The sequence below is a fragment of the Zootoca vivipara genome, chromosome 1, assembly GCF_965207765.1.
Source record: "Zootoca vivipara chromosome 1, rZooViv2.hap1.1, whole genome shotgun sequence".
Classification (NCBI taxonomy): domain Eukaryota; kingdom Metazoa; phylum Chordata; class Lepidosauria; order Squamata; family Lacertidae; genus Zootoca; species Zootoca vivipara.
Window position 1 is genome coordinate 102072948 of NC_142582.1, and position 14275 is coordinate 102087222.

The window sequence follows — 14275 nt, forward strand, 5'->3', positions numbered from 1 at the left end:
CACCGGGACACCAGCATTACTGGCTCCAACAACATCAAACATACTACCGGTATCTAAGGACTATTTAATTGCTCATCTTCCAACATTGTGTATGCCATCAAATGCCAACAGTGCCCTTCAGGTCTCTATTGGACAAACAGACCAAATCCTACATCAAAGGATAAATGGACGTAAACCTGACATCAGGAGTCACAAGACAGAGAAATCAGTAGGAGAACACTTCAATCTCCCAGGACATTCTATACAAGATCTCAAAGTAACTCGTATTACAAAAGAATTTCAGAAATGGACTGGAAAGAGAAGTTGCTGAATTGCAACTTATTACCAAATTTAAAACCATGGAGAGACCGGTCTGAATAGAGACATTGGATTCTTATCTCATATATATAAAAATGTAAAAATCGTGAAACTGCATTTTCCACTTTTCTCTGTAACCGCTTGACCGATCGTCCTGAAATTATGACACAACGATCCAAGCCACTCCCCGAGCGTTGTTGGGGACAAAAATCCCTCAAATCACACACCTGGGCAGGTATAGACCTGGTTTTCCACCAAGTCAAACAGCGCCCTCAAGTGGCGTAATACCCTCCTCCATCCCCTCCCTTCCTGTGAAATCTAAGCCACACCCACAAACCAAATGACATCATCAACCAAGCAACTGAAACCACCAAGGCGGCCATTATCACACCCCTAGGCCCCTACCAAATAACCAACATTGCCAAGTGGAGGTAGGGGCCTGCCTGGAGGGGATGCGGGGGGCGGGGCGAATAGGGAGCAGAGATACGTAATGGGTCAGAACAGGGTGGGGGGAGACACAGGGATGAAACCTGCCCTCTCCACAGTATCTCGCCTCGACTCAGGGGGACTCTGAGGCTCAGGGGTATCTGAAGGGGGGCTATTACCCTCCATTTCACAGACTAACGCACAGCAACGCATGCAGGGCCAGCTACGGTAGTACATGATAACTCTTTTAGCCATATCACCCCTTGCTTTTTCATGTAAGACCAATTGCAGTCGTTAACAGTCGTCAACAGGTCTACCACACCTATAAGCCAATCACCCATTCCCACCACCCTTCTAAGTAATACCCCTCCCCACCCTCTCACTATATATAAGGGTCTGGGTGACTTCTGTTTCAGTGTATCTGAAAAGGTGTGCATGCACACAGAAGCTCACACCAATGACAAACTTAGTTGGTCTCATGCTACTGGAAGGAAATTTTATTTTGTTTTGAGTACGGTAGACCAACATGGCTACCTACCTGTAACTTTTAAAAAATCCATGATATGACCATCCAATCTGTCAAGCAAATAGTCTATAGCAGTGATGGCCAAACTCGACCCTCCAGCTGTTTTGGGGAACTACAATTCCCATCACCTCTGACCGCTGGTCCTGTTAGCTTGGGATGATGGGAGTTGTAGTCCCAAAACAGCTGGAGGGCCAAGTTTGGCCATCACTGTTATAGATAAGGTAAGCAGGGTGGGTGAAGCTGTGGCCCTCCAGAAGCTGCCGAACTCCAACTCCCATCAGCTCCGGCCAGCAGAGCCAACAGTAATGGCTGATGGGATTTGGAGTCCAGGAAGTGTAGTCCATGCGGGAGATGGATAAGGATTTTGTTGTTGTTGTTTCCTGTCGCTCCACAAACTATGGGCGCCCGACAACAGATGGCACTTAGGCTAGCTCGTCCTTGAGCCCTAACTCGCCCCTAGCCGAGAAGCCGTGGAGGTGGGGGTGGGGGTTGGGGCAGTGGCAGAGAGATGCTAGGCCGCCGCATCTACCGCCGCCCTTGCCCCCTCTGCCGCTAGAGGGCCCCAGCGAGCGGGCTCTTCCTGGTCTCCTAGCAACCGGCGAGCCAGGGCGGGGCCGCTGGGGCCGCCCTTTCTATGAGCTCACTTCCCAGGGCCTCCGCCCGGGAGGAGGAGGAGGGTGGTTCGGCCTGGCGCGAGCCCCGCTGCTGCCAGTCTCCCTCAGGCTGGGCTGAGGGCGGTGGGAGTATGGAGCAGGGGCTGTCCGCCATCACTCTGTATTGCGCCCCAGCCGCCGTCGCTGTCACCGCCTTCGCCATGGAGCAAGAGCAGGTCAGTCTCTTTCCCCGCCACTCCGCCCAGGGACCCTCTTCGGCGGCGGTGGGGGAAGCCGCTCACCTGACCCAGCCTCCTCCTTCTCCTCCATGACACCTTCAGCCCGGCTCTCGCCATGCCTCGGTCTCCGCCCTGTCTGAGGGGAGAAGGGGCAGCCCTGCCCTCCTTTGCCTGGCGCAAGGGGGTGTGCTGCGTGCGCCCTTCCTCGCTGCAACCTTTGCCTTCCTCACAAACAGGGTCTGCTAAGGGGAGCCTTTGGCGTCTTGTCTTATGGAGGTCGCTGCCGGGGTGCAAAGCGCTTAAAGGCGCCTCCTCCATCGCTCCTTGGAAACCACCTACAATTTCCCTAATTGTGCAACTAGCGCATGCTTTATTTGTAGCCACCACCTGGCCTGTGGGCGCTGTGCTTTCCCCCCAACTTATTTGTATGCTGCTGCCACTTCCTCCCCCTCCCCGTGCCGATCGCGCTGCTTTTTTTCCTAGTCCTGTGATTCCTGGTGGTGATGATGCTGGGTGTGGTTAGGACCCGGTTCAGTATTGGCCGAACCTTGGAAGGTTGTAAAGAGAGGTTTGTGTAATTGCTTAAATACTGTCGTTCAGATGGCCTACACTTTTAAAGCAGCATAGCTTGCAGGGAATGCTATACCTGTGGGCTGGAGGTGTTGCCCATCTTTTCAGAAGAAGCTGGTTACGGACAAAAAAAGAAAGGGGGGAAAAAGAGAAAAGGTTCTCAGCAGTTCTCAAAAAGCAGGTTTTTTTTAAAAAAAAGAAATAAAAAACAAAACAGTGTCACATCTGAACACTTTAGGAATGAACATGGTTCTGTCTTTTAAGCACCGGAACATCTTCATTTCATGATAACAGGATTGTGCTAATTCCCCCGTAGAACAGCTAGACTATTTCATTGGTAAAAACACGATCTGAAAAGAATTTTGTAGTGAAGCCGGTTAAACAGTTCATTCTTAACTTTTCACAAATCCAGGACTAATCCATTCTGTTTTACAGGGCTTCAAGATCCAGAATTCTTAGTATTTATAATGTCATCATTTGCATTTAATAAAATAACTAGTAGCCTGTTTTTCACATACATATGAATAAATTCGCAAATACCATTTAATCATCAAATTATTATGTGCACCATCTACCTTCTGCCTTGATATTACCTTTGTACTTCACATATATATCAGCTGTTCTGATTTCTTCGAGCTCCTCCTGTAAGCAGATACCTGTTACAAATCGGCCTGTTTAATATTACATGGACTGGCTTTGACTTTCACCTGTGAAAACTTGGCAAAAGCAGTGACACACATGTAAAGGATGCTCTTTAAGAAAGTGCCTTAGGAGGCTAAAGAGTTCATAAAGCTTTTGTTGTTTGTATACTTTTGGGTACAAAAACACTGATGGATATTTAATAAAATTAATGCTTGAGTGAAACTGTAAAGAAGGGACGCTCAATGTTAAATACAAATAAGGGGGGAAATTTAAACTGGCACGATACATTTTGTTTACATTCTTTTGCAATAGGAGCAAATAGGCATTGATCTAATATTTACTGAAACAATTTTATGTGGGTCTACTTTCTGCAGGCTGGCTTTCTGGATTTTACTGGTCCTAGTCCAAATTCCTGCTCAATCAGGGATTTCTTGGGTAGCCTTGAGCAAATTTATTGTGTCACAACCTCACTTACTAGCTGCAAATTCAAAATAAGTATGATTTGCTTCCCAGATTGTAGGGATAGATGAAAAAACTTGGAAATAAAGTGACCAGGAAGTAATGACTATTTTATATAGGCATTTAACAACATGTGGCAGTGTTTATTTATTTATGAAGCTCCTTCACATGTGTCTCAAGGCAATTTACAGGCATTCCATAAAATTCATTTAAAATTAGACTTTCCTGTGCCCCCAAGCTGTGGGTGAAATATAATTGTAAAACTTATGGAAGATTATTTTGTGGGGGTCTGCAAAGAAGTTGAACTTGCTCTAGAGCCATTTAACAACAACAACAAAACATTAATTAATTTATTTATTACTTTGGAGAAACACGGTACTTATACCCCACCCATCTGGCTGGGTTACCCCAGGCACTCTGGGTGGCTCCCAACAATATTAAAAACACGATAAAACATCAGACATTAAAAACTTCCCTAAGGGCTGCCTTCTATCCTTCCCTTATCACGTGGGCATTTTTGCAACTGACAAGTTTCCCTCTCTTTCAGTTGCATGCAAATGGCGATAGAGGCTTTGAGAATGTGGAACTTGGAGTCATCGGAAAAAAGAAGAAAATTCCAAGAAGGGTCATCCACTTTGCAAGCGGAGAAACCATGGAAGAATACAGCACAGATGAAGAGGAGGATGAGCAGCAGGAGAAAAAAGACCTCTTGCCTTCTGTTGATCCAGTAGGTTTGTTTCTGAGATTTGTTTGTTTTTCATGATGCATTATGTTACCCAAATGGAGTAATAAAATTCTATTAACTCTTACCTTCTGATAAATCTATTTGCATAGGAAGAGGACTATTCGCCATAATGTGGTGTCTTTTTAAAAATATAGGCAGCAATCATTTTGTGTGGGAGTTCCATTCCTAGCCGCCACATGTAGGTTGAACGTGCATAAGCCTGTCCTGGCCTGCGATGCCCTGTTCTGCACCCGTTTTGCCCCACCCCTGTTCTGCCCTCTACCGGGGCCAAAAGGACCTGTGTGTTGGCAGTCACGTGTCAATTGGATGCATGCAAAATGGCCTGTACACAGTTTCAGATCTCTGTCAGTGGTGGACCTTGGGGCCTCAAATTTCAGCAATGCCCTGTGTGATGCCAAGATTTGGCGCCCCTGCCTCTTACGCTACATTCTAAATCATAGCTGCGGTGGTTCCCCCCCCCCCGCGCGCGCTTTGTGCCCAGTGAGACTGAATTGGTCACGGTCCCTAAATCTGCCTCTGTCTCAGTTGGCCAATGAACTTGCAATATGGCACTAGACAACCTGAACTATTTTAGCCACAACCCTCCACCCCACCCCCATCTGAAATAAGGGAATGAGTCTGACCTTCCTTGCACTGTTCTAAGAGTACAGTCGTACCTTGGATCCCCAACAACTTGGTACTCGGACATTTTGGCTCCCGAACACAGCAAACCCAGAAGTGAGTGTTCCAGTTTGTGAACGTTCTTTGGAACCTGAATGTCTGATGGGGCTTCTGCAGCCAATCAGAAGCCGTGCTTTGGTTTCTGAAGGTTTTGGAAGTCGAATGGCTTCCGTTCGACTTCCAAGGTACAACTGTACTGAGATAATGGCTTGGATGCAGAGTAGCACAAATGAAACTCTGCTTGTATAACGGAGTTTTCCCTCCCCCTACACCAAAAAGCAGTTCCTTAGTGTTGAGAACATTCTTGAAAAGTGAAGAATGGGTATTGGAGAGACTGCAGTGGGAGAGATGAGTTGATAAAAATTGGGTAGAAGAAAGTGGAAACTCAGAATGGAAAGCAATATTTGTAGTGTTTTGAACATTTGAGTATGCTGTAGATCTATATGTGTTTATTTAAACAAGACGAACCCAGGTTTCTGTTTGTATCCTGAGGGGTGTTAAGTGTTCTGTTTGGTATGTCAGTTTTGTTTAACCAACCCTTTTCTGGATTTGTGGTGTTGATGGATGACTGAGGACAGGGGTAAGGAACATCTGGCCCTCCCATTGTTGTTGAACTGCAACTCTCATCAACCTCGACCATTGGTCATGCTTCCTGGCAGTGATAGAAATTGGAGTCCAATAGCATCTGCAAGGCCACAGGTTCCCTGTGCTAGTGGTTATTCCATAAAAGCATACAAAAAAATTACTTCTGTGCATTTCAGAGAATACATGTGCAGAATAAAGGATTATTTCTTTTTTCAGCAACGTATTGGCCTAAATAAACTATGTTGTATAGTCAACGCAGTGCCATCCTATCCTGTTTTGGTCTTGTTTGGTCCTCCCAGAGCTGATTTTTTTTATACAAACAGACACTAAAATGTTCAGCTGCTTCTGTAAGGATTCTTGAATACTGTATTGCAATATATTTAGGGGCAAAGTCCTGTTTGAAATAAACATGCAACTAGGTCAACAACATCAGTACAATTCAGGTTTGTTGCTTTGAGTTTACTCAGCTTCTAGAAGGAAATATTTTACTGAATGCAATGAATTTTACATCAGACATGCCCTATTACCAGGCCAAGATCTGGCATCCTGAATAGCAATTCTGTCTCAGAACAGAGAGAGGTACTATTGACTTGCATTGTGTTGCAAGGAAGGCAGAGAGAGAGAAAGATGCTGGAGTGCAGAATGCAACTGTGTCCAAAGCATAGTGGAATAGAATCTGCGAAAAACAATCCGTCCTTTTTACAGCTTCATAGTACACTTCATAAGCCTTCTTTGTGTGACATTTTATTATACAAATTTAAAATGAAATGGCTGTAGAACCATCTTCTGCTGTATAACTTGCTTTCATTATAGTATTCATGATAGGATAAATGTTTTTATTTATTTATTTGTATACCGACTTTCATTCTAGAGTTGCAGAACAATATACAAAATAAAGCAACAGTAATCATAAATACCATACATTAATACACAGTAGAAAACATTAATTTATAATGTAACACTTGAAGCTTGGCACTAAAAACCAGCAAATGTTAGGACAAATAAATAGGTCTTCAAGAAGTGCCAAAACATCATATTGTGGTACAGCTGAGAAAGGATTGCTGTCACCTGTGGCATATTGTGTGAGCCCCAGCAATATAAATGAGGCAGAGAAAAAGAATATCCCCAGCTGAGCTCTGGCGCCTTGGCAAAAATGCTGTAGGATTTCTATACAGACGAATAAATGGTCTGTTTTCTGACAGTGTCATGTTGATAGCTTATTATTTCAGTTGTGGTATAAAAGGATACATTTACAAAGACTAGCATCTGCTCATTAAATTTGCCTTAGTGAACTGACATATTAGGACTTTTAATGGAAACACAGCAGCCTTAAAAAATGGAACTTTGCTGGTGTTGGGTTCTTTATGAATAGAGGCAGAACCTAAAATAAAATGGTTTGCTTCTGGTCTGAAATCATAGCTTTAATGGTATACAGACTTATTTCAAAGCCTGCACTTATAAACCAGAAGTACGTATTCACCTACCCCTGCCTATGACTTCTGCCTCTGACTATGCACAAAAATCTACTTAGGTAGCTAAAAAGAATAACAAATGAATCTATATAGAAGTTCATAAAATTGGGGGGAGGGGGGGTTCAGCCTGTGAACTGTTGTTTCACCAGAATGGGCCAGGGAATACAAATGTGCATTTTTCTTCCTTCAGAGATACCTTGGTTTTTGCAAATGAGCATTGAGAACATTGAATAATAAATAAAAGAAGTGTGCATGCACACGAAAGCTCATACCAAAATATAAACTTAGTTGGTCTTTAAGGTGCTACTGAAGGAATTTTTTTTATTTATTTTGCTTCGACTCAGACCAACACGGCTACCTATCTGTAACATTGAATAATAAGTTTGTAATGTTTGTTCATGCCTTTTTCTGTAGACCCCACATAAGTACATTTGCTTCTAAGGGTCCTGAGTATTTACAATTTCTGTAAGAAGTAGTTGGAGCTTCCACTCACACATTAGGATTTTCCCTTCCCTGAAAAGTCCTGCCAGAAAGCGTGGGGGGGGGGGGGCCTTGGACAGCCTTCCTGCAGGGTAGATAGTTGCAGTTGTAAAAGAAATTCAGAAAGCCCGTATGAAAGCGCTTGGGCATACATGCAGGGCTCTTAAGATTCTGACTCCATTTAAGGACTTGATCAATACCCAGAATAGATTAAAGTGTTTGTATTTAATTATCAGTTTCTTCAGGTAAGAACTAGCCAATCTTCATGTCGATAAAGCTTTAGTTTTGAAACATGCCAAGACGAAAAGGTTTGTTTTACACTGCATTTTTATTTACAGCAGGATAATTATAACTTTACTTCCTTGCATTGTTAATGCATGTCAGATATAAAGATTTCATTTTTGTAAACTTTCTGGTGTGGCAAATTCTGCATTTGCAATGGCAAATTGGCTCCTAAATGCTATTGCCATCTTACGTATTGTATCTGCAGAATTGAGGAGGTGAGAGCAGAGCAGATGCTTTGCATGCAGAAGGTTCCAGGTTCAATTCCTAGCATGTGCAGGTTGTTGGCATCAGTTTGTTTCGGGAGACAATGGAAGAGTGTGCCATTGGGGGTGTGTGGGTGTGAGGTCAAACCGTTGGAGAATTACAGTGCCTGCTGTGGCTGGAGAAACCAATATGGGAGAGACATGTTTTACTGCAGGTGGGGCAAATGAAGGTGTCTGGTTTTGCTGCTACATGTGCACCACTGTGTTTCCATCAGACTATATTGGGATAGAGGGACAAATTGTCTGACTTGGTTTAATGAAGATTTCTATGTTTCTACATTTATGCATATATTCAGAAGCACAGGATATAAGTAATATGATTTTCTATCTGATTGGAAGAGCTATAATTTATGCATGTGAACATTGGGAAAAGAAGGCATTGTGTCTTGTTGCCAAGAAAATATATTCAGGGTGGGTATTCTACCATTAGGTGCCACTACAAAAAAGGCCCTGTTCTTGGCAGCTTAGCAACTGAAATTCATCTCCGTGATAAACAATTTAAAATGTTAGAGGAAGGTATGGTGAAGAGATGAGGGCAGCGTGTTTTCAGGTCACTTTTCCTGGTTCTCCCCCCCCCTTCCGTTGGTGGTGTTGATCTTGTTATACCCAAGTCAACCAATAAAGACATTCAGTGTTGCATTCATCGATAGCCTTAGGCAAGTGGAAGCACTTCTGCTCATGCATGGCTGGACAACTGAATCCCACCAATTCTCCCTACACATTGCAGCCCATTACTCCCTCTGGCAAGCTGCTCCTGAGGGTTGGGAACAGTATGGGAACTGTTGCAGAGGGCTGTACTATGAAGAGGGGTCAATGAAAATTGGATGCCCTGCTAGTACAAGCAGAAGTACTTCCACTTGCCTAACACCACCATTGGATACAACTTACACGAGACACATGAAATAAATTAAAAGTCTTTCAGATGTGTAACATAAATGAACTTAACCTTTATTTATTGCAGGCATCACTAACTTGGGGGCCCTATTTGTGGTTTCAGATGCTAAGAGTAGCCACATCAACACTATCAGGTATTTATTTATTCTCTGTCTAACTGTGTCTAAGAACTACAGAAAGCAAAGTAAGTTATAATGAAGTGTCCAGTGGTATGAGACTGAAAGGACAGGCATGAAATGAAGGCATGAAAGTGATAGTTACTGATATGCAAACACCCAAATCATTCCTTAACCTGCAGAAGGAAGTCTAGTGAAGTGTTGAAAGCTCCCATTTACTTGGTTTATCCAGTGTTTTCCTAAAAGTTTTAAAGGAGGCACTGAATACTATTTTTCCTCACAGAAGTATGTCTAGTGCTGCATATTTCAGTGCCTACACTTCGCTATATTCTGGCATGAGTGGGTGGTATATTACTCTGAAAAATATATTACAGTGAAACACAGTCTTCATTTTCTACACATGCCTTCTGTTCTGCTTTATAAGTTGATTGAAAGATGCAGCACTAGGGTACAAAAGTAGATAACTTTTTATTGCAATTAATGTTACGACCTCCTTTCTTGTTGACTGTTCCCCTTGGCTTCTCCCTTCAGTTTATTCTATCATTTTATGACGTCACCGGGGGGGGGGGAGTCTCAGGTGGGAATTGGACAGATGGGGGGAGGCGTGGTATTTTTTTAAAAAATATTAAAAGTCACAAGAGAAGTATTGCACACATTGACCACCAGGTTATTATGTGAAGACGTATGTGTAATTTGTGGACAGACTTAAGATGATGAAAAGCTTTTAGTAAAAGGGAAAGTTTGTGGTAGTTTCCCCTGCCCTTTTTCAGGTTGTGTGTGTATACCTGCTCATCCAGCATTTGATACCTGCAAGCTATAAATACTCTGAGCTGAACAATTGTGGCTTCTTCACTTGACTGTAGAGCAGATAAGTATAAGGAGGCGGCCAACTCAAGCAGCTCTAGCCCAGTGACCCACTGTGCAGCGACGACATATCTTGCCATCTTTTGTTTAATACATCTAGTTTACCATTGAAACACCTTTGGGCCTGGTGTTAAAGCACTAAAAGGGGAGTTGGAATAGCCTTGTTCAGGTACATTTGAAGAAAATTTAAACATACTGTACAGCAATCTATTTTAGTGGGAATTTTCATGAAAAGCCCAAACAACCTTCACTCTGTACGGTTTTAGGTGTAAAGGGTGTAGTCTTTTATCATCTGTTCTGTGCTGTCACTTTTTATTTGGTTTCGTTTCCATAGTTTGTGTGGTTCATGTTTTGGCTTGTACAAGTAGACACAAAAACTAAGGAAGTAGAATAATGGGGGGAAGCCCCTTCCGGCTGCTTTGTTAATGTTTCATGTTTTTATACTGTTGTAAACTGTTGTGATATATATTTATGATACAGTGGTATATAATCATTTAAATAAATAAATGTAAGATGGTGCAGAATGCTAATGGGAAACTGCTCACAAGTTTGCTTGGTAAGGCTGCAACATTCATAAATGTGTTTTATTTATTCAGTGTGTGACTTCCTTGGTGAAAAGATTGCCTCTGTGTTGGGAATCAGTACGCCAAAATACCAGTATGCCATAGATGAATACTACAGAATGAAGAAAGAGGTGTGTGCCTTTTTGTACCCTTTTAACAGTGTAGGAATTACAAACAGATTTACTAAAATGTACTGCATAATAGTCTGGTTTCTTAAAATGGTTTAAAGATGTCATATTTCATTCTCTAAAAATCTATCCATGTCAACACATTTTATTCTGTAGTTAACTTGTTTTCACTCTCCCCTTTAAGTCCATTTGACAGGACATTTTTTTAATGGGAACTTAAGAGTACATCCCAGATGCAATCTTTTCAGGAAAACATGCTTGGTTGTATGTACTTTTCAAATTGACTTTAACCTACGTTGGCCTAATATTATACAAAATAGTTTGCTACACTGGAAGGAATTACATGGTATGGGGTATCAATTTAAACTGAGAAACTACTACCATACACCTGTTTTATAATTCAACTGATATTCTATTTTTTATTAGTTTTTTTTCTTTGTAAGAGGAAGTTAAGGGTGTTACCCTCTAATTTACATTTGAAGTAGAAGAAATGCTTCTTTGTATTTCAGAAGGTCATGCTTCAGGAAGAACTGGTTCCTAAAGTTGCAAATCTCAGCTTCTGTTCAGAGGCTACTTTGATAGTTTTACTACCATTTGCCAGACATGTAAAAATCATTTGATGAGAGGCTTCCATATTTAATGCTGATCTGTAGAAAATGAACCTTTTTTTCAAAACAATATCGCCATTCTTTCTGTTGAGAAGCATGCAGGTTGGCTTAATGTTTTCTAATGTTAAGTTGACCTTTCCTGTTGGATGGGTACTTAAGAGTTTTGCAATAGTAATGTGCTGCAGTAGTAGCAACGTGACAGCGATAAATGATTTGGGCACACATTAATATGCTCAGAATATATGAATTAATGGAGTCCTGGTGGTTTTTACAACATGTGAGGTTTGTTTTCTTAGGAAGAGGAAGAGGAGGAAGAGAATAAGATGTCAGAAGAAGCAGAAAGGAGGTTTCAAGAGCAGCAGAACCAGAGTCAAGAGGGGACTGCTGTCCATACAGCTCAGCCAGAGGCTACAACCTGTAGTACATTTGTAAATCTCAACTTTGAAACGGAAGATCATTCGCTTGTTGTGGAAAGCAAACAAGATATTTCTCCAGTGTCTGCTTAGAACGAGAACGTTGCATTAGAATTCTTTGGGTGGCATCTAACGGTGTCTGGTTGTCACTGGAATGGACTTCTGGTCATGCAGTAGGGTTTCTCCAGCCTCCCCTCCCCTCTGCGCTCCTGAAATCTGCTTTGAATGGCTGTAGTGGGGAAGAGAGGCAGGAGAAGCCCTGCTGCTTGAGCAGAAGTCGGCTTGTGTGACACTGGTTATCACACCGTTTCTTAATTGTCAAATGTTTGTAGGCTGTTATGCATGTTCAGTGGAATGTAACTTATTTCAAAGTATGGTCGGAGATATTAATGTCTCTTCAGCCAACATCTGTCTAATAAAGGCTAAGACATTTTGCTTAACCTATTAGATTATGAAATGCAAATAACTGGTCCTGTGATCTATCTATGCAGAACAAGTGAAATGTCTTTCCTGAACATCTGGTGCCTTGTTGACAGTTGTGGACTGATCACTGTGCTTTTTTGGTTTTAAGGTCATTTTGCATTTATAATGTTACTTATTGAAACCTAGGTGCAAGTTTAGACTAATGGCAACTAATTCACAAGGCATCTTTGTGACTTAGTTTAATTTATTGTCACTATTGTGTGTGTGTGTGTGTCCAGTCATATAGTTTAAAATAAGGTGACTTTGTTTAATGCCTGTTAAAAGAAACAACTGTATAAAAGAACTTGTCTGAAAACTATCTTATAAAGGACTGTCCTGTTAAGGGGTCCCTAAAACATGTTCTCATTGCTTAGTTGGAAGAGCAAGAGTAATATACAGAGTAAGTTCACATTGTAATCTCTGACTTTATTATGTGTGTTGGGAAGGAATTCTATATTAAGATAGTCTGGATAGGAGATGGTGTGCTGATAAAATGATGGCTCTAAATATTGGGTGTAGTAAAAAACAAAAGTAGTGAGGTATGCTAAATTAATTATTTTGCATACCCTTGCAGTGTTTTTTCATTCTGAGTTAAACAGACACTGTTGAGTGACAGAACTTGATTTTTATATTTAAAATATTTGAAAATAAGTTTGAGAATTGCTACTGCATGTCAACAGGGGTGGGTTTTCTAGCTAGAAAGGATCTTGTCGGCACCCTGACTAAGGACTACTGACAATTTAACTTGTATAATGAACCTTTTTGTGAGGACAATCCACACTAATTCTCACAAAATTCTGCAGCACAAAACTTTGCAGATATAGGACAGGATCCAGATGTCTGTGGATATGTGGCACAGAGAGATGCATGCAGAAAGCAGTACACCATGCAAAACAAACAAAACCTTTTTGGGCTGTTGTTACACAGCTTCTTCCACTGTCTTGAGTCACTTTCTTAAAAGCTTGCTGTGCACCTGTATAAAATAGCCAGGAGTCAGGAAGAAACTGGACTACAAATCCATGTAGTATGGAAATAGGAAAAGTGTCACAGAAAAACTGCAGAGAGATAGAACCACCTCACGGATCATGCCCTTTCCTTCACTGTCGCTATCAGGCATGTGGGAAGGGTGTTTTAAGTCTTGTCTGCCACGCTATTTTTATTTTTTTTTACAGGAAGCTCTTCTTAACTTGAGAATGTTAGAACAGCTTTAACTAAATGGCACATCACAACCTTCTTTTAAAAAAAAATCTGAAAGGGAACATTCTTTTTGATTTAAGAATCATTCAGATTCCAAATGCCAGTTGTAAACTATGTGAAGCCTATATTAAGTATCTATTCAGGGCATCACAGTAAATTATTAAGCCTTTTGAGTGCCCAGCTGTATAATTACTTCTCACCAAAAATGTTATTGCTTTTTATAATAGGAAGGGCTTATTGTCATGAGGTTCTTCTAGTCATTGTGCCTTACCTTTACTATTTCTTTCAGTATATGCAAATGGTATGAAAGTGGGTACTTTTTCTTGTAAATGCATTAAATTTTATATTTAATATAATTTTAAATCAGTTGGGTTCAGAGTTGTTATTATAGGACTAGCAAACCTTTTGTATGAATGCAGCAGGAACAGGTGCCATTAAAATACCCAGCAGTAGGTCCTGGGATTCTAGTAAGCCTATACATTCACCCTACTAAGCCTGTAATCCTGTGTCTACTTAGAAGTAAGTTCCATTGAGTTCCACAGAAGTTACGCCTGGATAAGGCCTTGGAGGGCTGCATGCAATTAAGAAATCAGAGGTATGTTTTGACAGGATAGTCACATGTTTTGAGACACACCCATGACTTTTGAAACCCTGTATTTGTGCACTTGCAACACTTAGAACAATTAACACCATCATTGAGCATTTACACTAACTGCTTGTTATAACAGATCAAGGTTTGTGATGTTTTAGAGGGAGGTTTCACTATTATCCATTTGACCAGGTATTTA

General features: G+C 41.5%; 1 protein-coding gene across 1 annotated transcript; it reads left to right on the top strand.

Moving 5' to 3' along the window:
• Positions 1-1907: 1907 nt before the first annotated feature.
• On the top strand, positions 1908-13850 carry FAM177A1 (family with sequence similarity 177 member A1). Its single transcript, XM_088671848.1, has 5 exons — positions 1908-2078; positions 4300-4479; positions 9204-9270; positions 10713-10810; positions 11712-13850. The coding sequence occupies exons 1-5, from the start codon at positions 1995-1997 to the stop codon at positions 11919-11921; spliced, it is 639 nt and encodes a 212-aa protein (XP_088527974.1). The 5' UTR covers positions 1908-1994; the 3' UTR covers positions 11922-13850.
• The last annotated feature ends 425 nt before the right edge of the window (positions 13851-14275 follow it).